Source organism: Platalea leucorodia (genome assembly GCF_965183815.1).
Source record: "Platalea leucorodia genome assembly, chromosome: 3".
NCBI lineage: Eukaryota > Metazoa > Chordata > Aves > Pelecaniformes > Threskiornithidae > Platalea > Platalea leucorodia.
In genome coordinates this window covers 107,433,653-107,448,017 of record NC_138825.1, presented here as the reverse complement: position 1 = coordinate 107,448,017, position 14,365 = coordinate 107,433,653, and the positions used below count along the sequence as shown (strand labels likewise).

At 38.0% G+C, this 14,365-nt stretch overlaps 1 protein-coding gene across 3 annotated transcripts in view; it reads left to right on the top strand.

The window, feature by feature from the left end:
* MYT1L (myelin transcription factor 1 like) overlaps positions 1 to 14,190 on the top strand; it is a gene marked incomplete at both ends in the record, with an annotated part of 125,061 nt that extends 110,871 nt beyond the window's left edge. For 2 of the 3 annotated variants that reach the window (XM_082305632.1, XM_082305631.1), the window contains 4 exons: positions 9,202 to 9,293; positions 10,920 to 11,023; positions 13,583 to 13,726; positions 14,050 to 14,190. In XM_082305632.1, coding sequence (XP_082161758.1) covers positions 9,202 to 9,293; positions 10,920 to 11,023; positions 13,583 to 13,726; positions 14,050 to 14,190 — 481 coding nt within the window. Of the gene's footprint in view, positions 1 to 9,201; positions 9,294 to 10,919; positions 11,030 to 13,582; positions 13,739 to 14,049 lie in introns of those variants that run through there. The other variant, XM_082305633.1, reaches the window with a different exon arrangement.
* Between the last annotated feature and the right edge of the window lie 175 nt (positions 14,191 to 14,365).

Below are 14,365 nucleotides of genomic sequence, written 5' to 3'. Positions count from 1 at the left end.
AATTCAGCAGGAGAAAGTCATACAATGTTAAGAGTATAGAAGAACTAAGCAAACTCACTGCATTTAACAGTAATTACAACTGACAATAAGCATCATCATGGTGACATTATTGAAAGATGATAGACATGAAAATGTGGTGGCATCTCCAAGAAGGCAAGGAGAGAAACATGGTAACTAAATGCAATAATAATATACATAAAGAAGAATAATATTAAACTAAAACTTGTGAGGTGGATCCTGCAGTAGAAAGGATTTTTTGACTTAGGAATTTTATGTTGACCCATAAGCTCAAGGGAAAAGGGTCTTTTTAAATCGCTTTTCAACACCTTCCTCTTCCCATCCTCCTCCTCTCCTACTGCATCTGTGCCAGCCCTCTTCCATTCTCTTTTTCCGTGGCTCCTGTTCGGTCCTTCTTCTTACTTCTGCACTTCGCAGTCCTCAGCATTTGAGGTATCTGGCCCTCAGGTAGCTTCTCCTGAGCACTGGCAGAAGAGGACAGGCAGTCTCACTGGTGGTGTATCCAGCAAGCAGCCTTCTGCTCTGGGCCCTGCAGCCCTGAACAGGGCTGATGGCAGAGAAGGCGCTTCCAGCTGTTATACACACAAAGTACATGGAGGGTCTGGCAGCCAAACACTACTTCACATCTACTGAGCATGTCCAAATGACAGTCTGTCACAGGCTTATAACTCTGCCAAACCTACATTTGTTTTCATGAGGATAGCAGAATGCATCTCTAAACTCAGAGCAATACCCCATGAAATGTCAAGTCTTGCTCCAGTTCACGGACAATTAGAGATATTCACTGAATTACTGGGGCTTTTTTTTTTCCCCTCAGTATGGACAAAACAAGGTATATGGACAAAACTATGGTATACAAATATATTCTGAGAAATAGAATTTTTTTTCCTATGATGTTTGGAAAAAAACTGAGCCTGGCCAGACACCTACCGTGGAAGATTTCAGTCAGATCAGTTAAAATTTGGCAAAAGTCAGAAGTGACTAAATGCAGAACCTGGTTGTTGAAAGAGTTAGGCCCTTTGACTGTGGGTAGTTCTGCCAGCTTTTTTTGTTATGAGCTGGAAGAAGGATGGAATGGCATTTTTATCAGATGTACAGTCTATTAAACTGGAAAGCTCCTAACAGAGAGCTAATCTAAAAGGACTTAAGAGATTTACTTACCTTGGGAAAGTCAAGGAGAAAATAATATGAAATTCATATTAGAAAAAGCAAGCTGCACAATATAAACAAGAAAAATCATTTTGCTGAGCAGACCTGACAAATGACAGCAGACAGTAATTTGTACAGGTGCTTGCAATGTGACATCTCCTTGATTTCAGGCACTTAGCAGAAGCTCTCTGGTTATAAGCCTGTTTGTCCTCATTCCAGACATAGCCCATAAAAAAAGCAGAGATGACTGGATGGCTTTTTAGATTTCAGGTGGGACGAATTTTCCTCTTGAAGTACCTCTTTTCTCTCTGCTGTCTATAGAATTGCCTAAAGAAACTGCTTCATTTTAAATGCCTATGTGAGCTGGGCTTGGTCACTAAATGGATCACTTGAAATTTTTAGCTGCCCAAGAGCACTAAGCAAAGGTATGTAGCTAGAGATACACCTTATGTATTTATATATGGGGAAGTCTCAGCCTATCTTCTCCTTCAAAATACATGCCGTATTTGCCTGACCAGTAAATCCACTGGTCTTCAGGCCATCTGTCCTGTTGTGTGCGGTCACAGGACAGGAGAGCAGCTGATAAACTTTGGCAGCCCCCAGCTCCTGGGGCACTCAGTGGCACTCCATTAAGTGCACCCTCCTTCCCTGTAACTTAGTGCTAGGGCCACCTGTAAATTGTGCAACATGCTGCAGTGCTTCCTCACTCACAATAAATGAGAGATTTTTGAACAGTTACTGCATCACTGGGCAAGAGCCAAACCTCTTTCCCTGTTCAGGGATGATACAGGTCAAAGCTCATTAGCACATGTGAGAAGCCCACCTACAGAGCCTCTTTGCTGACTAAGCAACTTTAATTAACAAAATATGATGTAAATTTGCCACAGGACTACTGTGCCCAGCTGAAGGGCAACTTTGGCAGTGCTCTTACAGTTCCAGCATTTCAAGATTCATTAATCCTTTTTTCTGGTGTATATTTATGCCCCAGGGAGATTCCTTTCAAATTGAGTCTGCTCTCAGAGCTTTTTCTTTCAGCTTGGCCATGTTTACAGTTGTGCATAATTTCTATTTTTGTTTTTCTTACCTGATTCTTGTTTTGTTATTTTGTTAGGAGGGATAGGCATAATTAAGTATAACACTATTTTACCTTTTAAATCTCCAATAAAAACCAAATACCCTCTCATCTTCTGGGTATCATGGCCATTCACTCTATATAGTTGTCCATTTGGCCCACTTTGGACCAGATTTTAATCCTACTTTAACCCTCTCCCTGCAAAATAAGAAAGTAGTTCTTTCCTGAAAGTCTTTCTGAAACAATGATCAAATATCATTAAAATAATTTTGAAAAGCTTACATTTTGTTTTAATCATAATGGTTATATTTCTTTTATGGCCACTTGAGTAGTGTTTTAATTTTTCTTAGTTCTGGAATCAATGCAAAGACTTATTTAAACAGAATAAAATCTCAGCCACTTTTCTCAGCAGCTTTGGAAAGCAATTTGGATTAGGAGCTGCCACTTTTCACGTTACATCAAGCTTTTAGTCTTTTCAACTTAGATTTTCCTCCTGATTGAAAATTTAAGTGAAAGTTCTTAATCACCAACATTCAGGTGTGAGCTATAAATGCACACACACACACAAAAAAAAAAAATAAAAAAAAAAAGCTTCAGCCAGGGAACAAGATCTAAAAAAGGACACTTTAATTGGAATTATTCTTTTCCAGTGAAGAATTCTGAAATGGAGCTGAACAGACGATTTTTTCCAACACCGCACAAAGGCAGTGGGGGTTGTGTGGCCAGTGGGGAGGAGGAGAGAATCCTCCGTGAGTCGCAGCAATCTCCATGCAAACAAAACTACCTTGTTTGCAAGACCTCTCTCCTGGACTCCCTCTCCCTTTACTTCACAGCTCAGTAAGAAGCTGGGGAAAAGCCAATCACCGTTTAATGTAAATAAAAATGAGTGCTGGGCCAGGGAGGGTTCCTTTTATCTCTGCTGGAGTTGTGCATAGAGTATTGCATCCTTTAAGGTGTGTAGCAGAATTTACTCTTGGGAATAAGGAAATCACTAAAGCTGATACCCTTCAACATAGAAAAAATGAGTGGTTCATGGGTTTAATATTAAACCAAGGAAAGGACTACTTTGATCACTGAGTTTGATCTCTTAACTTGAACTTCAAACATTACCAAATAGCTCAGGAGCTTAGTTATAAAAGTGAGGTTTCATCCATTAACAAAATAAAACAGTAGTTTTCACTGTGATCTGTATTTCCCTGGATTTCAAAAGGATTTACATCTGGGGCTTGTTTTGGATCTCTCTCTAGTTAAAAGAGGACCCTTGAATGTGACACGTTCCTTTCTCTCGTCTATGGACAATGTTATTTTTAATAAATGGGAAAAGTCTTTCATTTTTTTAACTTTTTGAAAAATCACTGTGGTAGTGAATCTATAAACATCTTACAGTGTTTATAAAGTTAGCCCCCAGGATGCTTTTTGGGTACTCCAGGTTGAGGCTCTGGTTGCTTTACATCCTGCTCTTTCTTTCTTTGTAAACTTCAGCACTTCACACACCAAATATAAAAGTTGCATTTTATTTGACTTTTGTCTCCTCCTTTTCCACATCCCTACTTCTCTGTTTGGAAAATGTTTTCTTCACTTGACAGGCCAAGTACAATTCCTTCAGCTTCAAGAGGGACCAGACTGCATCTGTCTGCTGAGGCAAAAAATGTATTTAACAGAGCACAGCTGGAACCCAGATAACTAAAACCAGTCACCCAGACAATTGCTCCACTTGATCAGTGATCCTCCACTCTGACGGCCTCTCTTGTTTGCATCCCTGAAGATAGTGCAATTACATTCTTGAAGCAGTTCAGGATTTTAGCTCACATTTCTTTATTTTTAGACTCAATTTCTTGGTAAATGTGCACTAACCACTGGCTAGACGTCCCTTTCAAACTTTTTTCCCCACTAATTTTCCTTTTATTTTGGGACCGATTTCACCTTATTTTCTAAATCCACTGAATATATGGCAAGGCATATGTTGCAGTAATGTAACCACAGTCCTAAACAAGAAAGAAAATTCATTCTTCATGTTGTGTTCAACTCTAACAGACGCAATCACCATATACTCTTTATGCTAATTTATGCATATAGTCTTTCTTCATACCTTTTAGATGAATAGGTTTCCATTAGTCACTACTCTTCAGGGCAGTTAGGGTAAGATGTAGCTGTACATATGGATGGAGCTTATTTTGTAGAGTTTATAGAGCTACTAGTGCTTTACCTCCACATGCCTCCACTTATAAATTCTTCCTGTAAAAACAAGCCTGATTAATGCAGGTTGAACTTGCATGGCATAAAACCCAGTCACCCCTTCTACCTGTCAGTCCTACAGGTACAGAGCATGTAGAAATGTCTGTTGCATGGACAGTGCCATGCCCTGCAAAGCAAAGCTGCATGAGGAGGTCCCAGCCATGCACCTCTCCATTTAGTACCCATGCCCAGCAAAAGCACGTTTTCAATTTAAATGATGTGTTATGATGTCAGATGCCTGCAGCCAACCAGCAAAAATGAAGACCTTCTCAAATTTTAGCACACGCCTTACAGGAGGTTTGCAGGATCTGACCCTAGATCACTTTAATCTAACAGTTTAATTCATTTTTCACAGCATTTGTAAATTATGGCTGAGGTTGGCTTTCAAGGATGATGTGTGAGACCACACTTTTTTCTCAAATTAGAGATTAAGCCTGACAGTAGAAATTCAGCAAGAGTCGAGACACATTGCATCTCAAAGAGACAAGGTGCTGATGATCAGCTGGTTGTTGATGCCTTGTCTCTGTGGCAGCAGCAGCTCACAGCTCCTGCTGAATCAGGAACCAAGAGGGAGCCAGGAGTTGGGTATTGGTGCTTCTCACAGCCCCACCAAAATGCTGTAGCTTCACGCCCTGTAGCATCCACAATCTGACAGAGATAAATGATGGTTCAGTACGTTTATACTGTACTTACTACAGCAGTATCCCCAGCAATGTTGTTAGAAAGCCTTATTCATTTTTTATTATGGAAAGAATACTCACTTCTGTTTATATTTTCTTTTGCATGATTTCTCATGTGTCTGAGAATAATGGCAGTAGCAAGTGAGATAACTGTGATTAATTTTACTAGTTCTTTGCTGGAATGAACAAGCTGCAGAGTTACATGTTTGTGTAAAAGTCAGTGTAAGATTTGTTAAAATATAAAAAGTAAACCAAAGCAGGATTACACACTAATTCCACTTCTAACAGAAAACCTATGACAGGCATCAATGGCAAAGGCTTCAAACTTGATGTGAGGATAAGTGTTATCCTTACCAAAACTACTAGCTAGCATGTTTCTCTTGGTCTTTTTTGATTTTTTATATATTTAAAGCATATTTTGCTAAACTCTTAAAGCACTGAAATGGCTTTCACTTGTACTCTTTTGTTTGCCAGTCATGGGAAGGCAAATAACATCTCAAGATATTTGAGACAAATAAAGTCATACCTACTCCTTTTTGTCTTCCATCTCCTTCTGCCCCTCAGAAGTGGCTCTAGAAATCTCGAGCCACTCCCATTCTCATTGGGATCTCAATTCAAACTTTTCGTTAACTTTACACCTCTGTGAGGTTCAGCCTTTGTACAACAGCCCACTTCTGGTGCAATGCTTACTTAACCCTGTTTTTCTTCTTACCTTCCCATATGTCCTGCCCTCTTTTGGTTGTTCTCAACTTAGAGAAAGAGCAGCTACGTTCAGGAGAAGTAATCATAGTCTGGAAGATAGATGGGAAGAGGTAGAATTTTCTTGCAGAGTAGAAGCTTATCCTAAAAGTCCTAATTTACTTTTTTTAATTATTTAAAGTATTTTTAGGCAACTTAATTAAGAACAGACTGTGCAAAGAGGATGCATATTGCTATCTGTGTCTTATCCATTTCTAAAGAATTTAGCCAAGTTAAATAAACTGTAGTAGAACTCAATCCTCTAATTTAGGTTACTAACTTAGTATCTTCTTCATTGAAATTTTAAGTGCCTGGCTCCGGAAAGTAAGCTAATCCACTTAGAATACAATATAAAATTAATGGAGAGACAGATTTGCTGGTAAAGACCTGCAGAGAAAGTTGATAGCATGGTCTGGCTTTGGCATCTTCCCTGTGTTGAATTTGGCACCTCTGGGAGTTTTGAATGCTCTCTTAAATTGTGTAAAGCCACAGGAAAACTTAGGACTTTCTCTTCATTCATGGCCTCTTCTAAGGACAGACACATAACAAGCTAAAGGTACTCACGGCGGTACATGATGCATATGTTAAAGCCAAGAGTGTAAGGGTCAAAAAAGCAAAAAGAGGAAGCTTGTGATTTGGGTATGCAGTTGCATGGAAAGAAAGCCATTTTGGCTGAAGCCCTCCTCCATTTGTGCATATTGTATTAGATCCCAGTGAGTAAGAACAAAACTAATCTGGCTACAGGATATGGAAGCCGCCTGCATCCTCACTAGTAGGCCCCAAAATAGGCAGCCCTTTGCCTTTCCCCTCACTAAAACTCATGACTCATCTGGGTGCCTCTGGAAGAAGGTAGCTAATCCATGCAGAACAACTCTCCAGCAGTTCCTGCAGCAGGAACAGAGCACAAGACCCAGATCTTTCTGTTTCCAGCTTAGGCAGAGGACATCTGGTGGCCAGTATGCCTGAACTGCAGCAGAGGTGTAAGTGATACATAAGTGCCTACCCTTGCAATAGGTATCTTTCCAATGGAGACCACATGGGCCAGAGACAGTTGCCACTAGGCAGCTGGAATGTGGCCACCCTATTTTGTAGAGTAGAAGAACTTAGTAGTGCAAATATGGGACATTGTGCCTAGGGCTTCAAGGTGAGAGCATGGTTTGAAGCACACTGAATATACTAGTAGAGAGGTAGCCTTTCAGACAAGCTGGGAAGATATCTACAGGGTTAGGCAGTCCTGAAAACTAGGTGTATATAACCGTAGCCTGGGAATAAGACTGGGTTTTGGCACCAGAGTTCGGATGTGGGCACACTGAACCTCACAGTAGATTGCCAACACTTGTGAACATACTTTTCTTTGTTTCATTATTCTTCTGCACTTTCAGGTGCACAGTTCTAGCATCCAGGTTTCATGTTGGTCTGTTTAGGGTTTGAATGCTGTACTTATGGGCTGTTCGAGTGCTAATTTTATTTTGAGGGATTTTCTAGGTTGTCATCGGTCAAGACCTTTAGAGAGGTAAAGACTGCTACCGAGATGAGAGTAAACTAACACAGTTGTTATAATGCCCAATAATGCTTTATCGTGAAAAAGAGAACAAAACATGAGGAAATTCATTAAATCAATTGAAAGGATACAAAAATGAAGTCAATTAAATGATGCAGAAACTTTGCATATACTGTTACCTTTCATTCCTTTCCCTGTGCCAATGATTTTTTCCCCAAATGCCTAATCCTCCTGTCCTCCTTAATCTTACTCAAGGCTCCCTTTGACGCTTCAAGAGGACAGTTTATGGTCACACAGTGAGTCTGCAGCAGAACTTGGAACAATAATCTGGCATCCTACCACCTAGGCTACAGCGAAAAGCCACTAGATCATGCTTTCTTGATACTACTAGTATTGTTTTATTATATATCTTCTCAGTAACAGAGCTGTATAAAATATTGAACACTGATTCTTTTGCTGAGAAAAGGAATTTTTTTAGACCTTTTTCTGGGAAAAGTTTCCTTTTTTGGATGGCTGCACTTGATAATAGTATGCCAGGCCTTTCAGAGAAACAGTTTCAATAATTAAACATTATACTTAAATTAGAAGACTTTATTAAGTAGGAAGATGGGTCATTACTTAAAGAAATGCTTTTAATCGAAGATACAACATTCCTCAAAAACTTGTTCAACATTGCAGAGATTATTTGAGTATAAGCTTTGAATTTGATTTACACAATTAAAAATTGCAAAAAAAGTCTTCCATTGGATCTGAAGAAGAATTATGTGACTGTACGCAATGAGATATATGTGACATTATTCTATTTCAGTGGCTATGAAACTGTGAATGTTGAAGCAATAGGGAATTGTTTAGCAAGTGTCCAAATTCCCTTCACTGCCAAAGCTTGCTCAGAATAAGAATATGGTTTTCCATTGTTAAATTAGATGATTGAATATATGTTTCCTCTTACCTGTGACAGTGTAACTACATTAAAAATGTGATTTTGATAAAGGGGATAGTTTTGTGTATACAATTATTTATAAATAGTGAGCACTGTCTGATAATTATTGTTATTTTTACAGTAAAATGTAAGACTGCATTTGCTATCAAACTGTTTTGTACAATGTAATTAAAAAGCTTAATATTTTGGCAACATGGGAGACGAGAGATAACTGATTCTCCATCCATAACTGTAACAAATATACATCATAAGAGAGAGATATCCCTCATCAAGGCAAGGTCATTTTTATGGGAATGACTTTTCTTGGGCTTCAACAAAAAGCTAACGCATAGTTACTGCCTTTTTAAGAAACAATTAAGAAAAGGGCAATTTAGCCAGCCTGGTAGGTGATATTCACAAAGAAAAGCGTAGTTTATAAGAGTTAGTCATTTGGATGTGAGAGGTTGCTCATGTCCCCTTCTCTCAGCATTCAGTTCCATGTTTGAACATAGGAATTAAAAAGGGTGGAAGTTCAGAGCGGGGACATGTAAATTCAAAGGGGAGTATTTGCACAATAACTGTTTTTAAAATAAAACTTTTTAATAAGAGCATTGTGTCTTTAGAAAATTGGACTGTTGTTCCCAGGTTTATAGTTTTACAAGATATATCTGACTTTTATATTAGCCGTCTATACAAAAAGAATTTGGAAGAAAGAATAAAATCATGAAATCACTACTGGTAAGTACTTTTTTGTTTTCAGACTAACACACTCTTTCAGTGCCAGGCAGTGAAGATAAACTTTGTCTCTGATACTGTTTTCATTACAGTTTTGGATTACAGATTTATTTTCAATGACCTATCAAATTAACAGGCTCCTTACTGTTCACAGTTTATCAGGATGCCCCAGAGCGACTTCAGCAATGAAGAAAGCAAAGCTGTCTGGAGAACAAATGCTAACAATAAAGCAGAGGGCCAGTAATGGTAAATTTTTAATCATTACCTTTTTAAATATCATTACTCTACAAGCTTTTTTTCCTATGTATGTAAATCTTCTCTCTATAAATAGTGAATTCACTGTCAATAGAACTGAAACTGGGTTTTGTGTTGTGGAAATCTGAGCCAGCAGTGGAGTGGTCGAACTGGTCTGAGTTATGTCTACATAAATCTAAAACACTAAGATATTTCAAAGTAGAATATACTATTATAATTTTCTGGTTCATATCTCATTCACCAAGGTCGATAGTTGGTCTTATATTGTTGCAGGATTCAGAAGAGAAAAAGAATTGATTTCCAGAGATGTTGAGTCCTCATGAGCTCCCTTGAATTCATTTGGAGCTGTGGCTCTGTAACCTCTGGCAGATGTAGATGGCCTTGTGCCATTTCATCTCCAATAATCTGCAATCCTTCCTGAGAACCTTGAGTTGCAGGGAAGATGATGAAAGTACCTTGGATGAAAGTCAGGATAGTACCCTGATAGTTGAAGTGCAATTAAAGCAAAATTTAGGTGCTTCAGTTCAAATAAGTAATGCACAAAAGGCTTGTCTGGGAGGTGCCTAAGTCCTGAGCTTTTTTGGAAAACTATGTAGTCGCTTAGTCTGTGACTAAGTCCATGCCTAAAGATACTGCCCTCTTAACTGCTGGTGTTGACTGTGTTTGAGAGCCACAAAGCATTTATAGAAAATGCTTTGTTCAGCACAGTGCAGGAGCCATTGCAACCCACACGGCCAGCACAGCTGGAGAAAGTCCTGGTTGCCTTTGTTTTGTAGCTGGTAACCAGGAGTGGAAGATCTGGCTCTACAACCTGGGAAGTATGGAAAACTGTATCTGCCATGCAGAACAAGACAGTGGGAACACCAGCTTCACTAGCTTTAGGAGTTCAGACTTTGACTTGAGAGAAAACAGATCTCTTCCCAGGACTATTTTATGCTTTGTTATAGTAATTCAAAGGATAAATAAAAAAAACCTTTGCAGTTTATTCCTGACTGAATCCTTAAAGATGCAGGTACCTTTAAAATTCTGTTCTCTAAATGTTTATGCCATAAAACCTCAGAAATCACTTCCGTTTTGCAAATTATCCTATATATCATTGTTTAATAACACCCCTCTGAACCATGAAGTTATTAAAAGCAACAGCAGAATCACAATATAACCCAGTGCATCAACAACATTTGGTTGTGTTGGGAAAAAAAAATCTTCTGAATTAGTTACAAATTATTTTGACAATGCTGTAATATGAAGAGATTAGCATGTTAAGGTACTTTCTTTTCCTTCAGAAGATCTATAAGTGGACACAGCCTTTCAAATAAGTTACAGATGACAGTGGAGCAGAATTTGTTGCTGCAGGTGCATTTGTTATAATACAAAGTTAAATCAGTACATATAAAGAAAAAGGTGTGTCTTATTGATCCTCTAGGCATTTTCAACACTCTCACTGGAGAATTACTGCAGTTTTAAAATGAAAAGTTTGAAGAATGCTTTCTTTTTCTTTTTTACTTTAACACTTTTACATGAAATAAATTTATTTTCAAATATGGAAATAATTAATTCACTGAACTCTGATTTAAAGCTTCATTATTTTAACACCCCTTTTATTTTTATACCACACAGGTATAGAAAATGATGAAGAAATTAAACAGTTAGATGAAGAAATCAAAGAACTAAATGAATCCAACTCCCAGATGGAAGCTGATATGATTAAACTCAGAACTCAGGTAACAGTTTTATGAAGCCCTAAATTCAGCTGCTTTTTCTACATGACTGATTAAAAGAAATATAGGAAATATATAGTTCCCTTTTATGTTTCTTACATATTAAGATTTCTATCTGTGATTTACCATTTATAAAATCAGAAAACAATATCCATTATGCAATCTCCACATCAGTTACCAGCATAAAAAAAAAAAAAAAAAGGCTTAGCAAAATCTATTCTTTAAAATAATGGCAAAAGCATGACCTGTCATGGTCAGCTTTGCATTTTCCCTTGATAAGGGAACTTCCCTTTCATGTAGAATCTTTTATATTTGATAAAGTGACAAGTCATGCTGCAGCCTTTTTCTTAGTTGGGGCATTTGTAAGACTCTTACTCAGCTGCCTTTTTGCATAAGACTTTCGAGAAAGTATTTTTAATCTAAGATTTTCTAGTAAATTTGTCCAAATTTAACAGGCAGGTCCAAAAGTATGAGAGGGGCAGAAACACATAGAGGTGAAAGGGGGAAAGAAAAATCTGCAAATAACTGTGTGCCTCATACAAGCAACAGGTTATCCTTTTTTTAGAATAGATACAAGTGAACATTCATTAGTTTTAGGGTAAAACGTGGGGAGGGAAATTTCAGCCTTTAAGCAAGTGAATACAATAATTAAGTATGCCAGTTATCTTCAGATACTTCCAGATGAGTACTAACTGAAATTACGAGATATGCTGATCAGCTGCCACTGTATTTGCAGATAGTCAGCATCTCACATGAAGAAAGAAGAAAGATCTATTCAAGTAGCAGTGCTCAACTAGCTAGAAAATCTATAAAATGTCAGCTCCTACTTAAGTTAGCATGAGGCAGCAGCAGTATGCCATACTGAACTGGGCCTTCATTGACATCATACTCCTCACTTTGGTCTGTAATATAAAAAAAAAACCAGTTTCTAGGATAAATATTGGAGCATGACTGACTCTAACAAGCACCTATGAAAGATGTTTTGTATTTGCATACAGCATTGCTCTCTGACATAAACAAGCTGAAAGCAAAACGAGAGGAGGATGTGTTTCCAGTTTCAAAGCTGAAGAAAGTATTTTGCCTACTATAGTATGTTGTAGAAATAGCTCAAAATCAGTTAACTGTACAAAACCAAGCCCCTGCAATACTGACAGCTTGGATTAACTGCTATATAAACACCTGTAGTCAAAGTAAGAGATATGTGAAGATCATTTTATGTAGCCACATCACCTGTCAAAGTTACTGCTATCAACTAGTGGGCAGTATTTCCATAAGCAGATGGAAACTTTAGGTCCAGAATAAAACTTGAGGCATCTAGCAACCTGATTGTGCCAACAATTACCTAAAATTTAGTCACCCATGGTCAAGTTAATATTCACTTAAGAACCTTTTCTCCTTCTGTCTGCTACTACAGCACAAACCTCCAGCCTTCCCATCAGCATTTAAAATATCAAGTCTTCCCACAGTTCACTGTCTATGCCAATGTAGAAATGGATAAAGGTCATTTTGAGAATTCAAAACCTTGTGTTCTTTGGTATTTTTTCCACTTCTCTGGCATCTTTTTTCACCCTCTTGTCAGTGCGTATTTTAACCTACACACACACAAAAGCACACTCTACACTTTGTAATAGATGTTAACAGTTGTCATCCAATGTGGAAAGTAAGAACAGGTCTACAGAGGAAAGCGTAGACAGATATGAGTGAACTCTGCCTGTACTCTCAAGGAGCTGGACATAAGCCAGTGCTCATCTGAAATCCTTATAGCTTCATTAGCACAGAGCCCTGCACAAGCTTGGGTAAGTTGCCTCTCAGCAATGCTTTTTAGCTCAAGCACAGCACCATGCAAAGTCAGAGCTAACGTGTGCCTGGTCACCTGGGAGCACAGGCAGAGCATACTCCCAGCTGTCTTCACCTGTACATGCAGTCATGCCCCAAGGACCCACTCTCCTGGCTACGTGCAAATTTTCTTCAGTTCCTTCAGTTTGCACGTCATTGTATTTATTAGAAAGTTTCCAAGTTTTGTACATACATTGCAATAACATCCAATTGTTTGTCTTTCAAAAGCAGCCCTGTGAATTTGCATAGAATCGAATTATACTTACAAAGAGCTAAACACCGGCAGCAAGGAGCTGTGCATGCTTAACTAACTATACATATATATCGCAGAAAATATAAGACATGCATGACTTACTGCAGAACATCCCTACAGTAGGCTCCTAGGAGTAGAAGTGTTTAACCATGTGGGTGAACTTGCAGCACAAAGGTCCTTCTTTATGCCTTTCAACTCAAGAAGAAAAGCTCTAAAGCAGTGGAATCAAATCCAAGTTCATTCATTATTACCAATATTAAAAAGACAAGCTGTTAAAGTCATACAACATGCAGTAGGAATAAGAAACCCATAACAATGATAAGAATCGCAGACTCAAGCAAAACCTTTTCAAGCATGAATGAATAGACCTTTTTCTCCTTTCCCTGGTATTTCTGTTATCACTCTCTTCAAAGAGCACATGCTTTATAACAGCTTGCCTTATATTACATTGTACACAAATTTGTCCATTTTAGATTACCACAATGGAGAGCAACCTGAAGACGATAGAAGAGGAGAACAAAGTAATTGAACAGCAAAATGAGTCTCTTCTTCATGAATTGGCCAATTTAAGCCAGTCTTTAATTCATAGTCTAGCTAATATCCAGCTGCCACATATGGTAAGTGATTGAGAGCACAAGTTAAGGAATTTGGCGATCTTCAGTTCACTTCATACAATAGATGTCTTTTTTTATGTTTATGTTTCATCAACCAGTTGGATATTTGTGGTAACAACACTGAAACCATAAAGATACATTTAACTGCTAACAAAGACATGGAGGGCCTGTTCCAGTGTATCCTGTAAAATTAAGTAAGAACTAAATAGGCATTTTAAATATTATAAAAAATGGTGGCAATATGCCTTGATAATATGTTATGCTTAAATGAATATACGATTAAGAAAATAAAAGTTGTATATGAACTACTATTTAATATCTCGTAGGAACCAATCAATGAACAAAATTTTGATGCTTACGTGACCACTTTGACGGACATGTATACAAATCAAGATCGTTATCAGAGTCCAGAAAATAAAGCCCTACTGGAAAATATAAAGCAGGCTGTGAGAGGAATTCAGGTCTGAACAGCTGCTATAGTGGTGAAAGTCTTGCTTAAAAAAAGGATGCCTCTTGTTTTTTGCTGCTGTAATTTACCAGAAAGTGTTATATATTTATTTCTGTTTGAAACAGTGTTATGCTTACAAGACTTCATAATGATTTTATGTCTTGCTTTAAAGATAGTAACTGCAGAATAGTTTT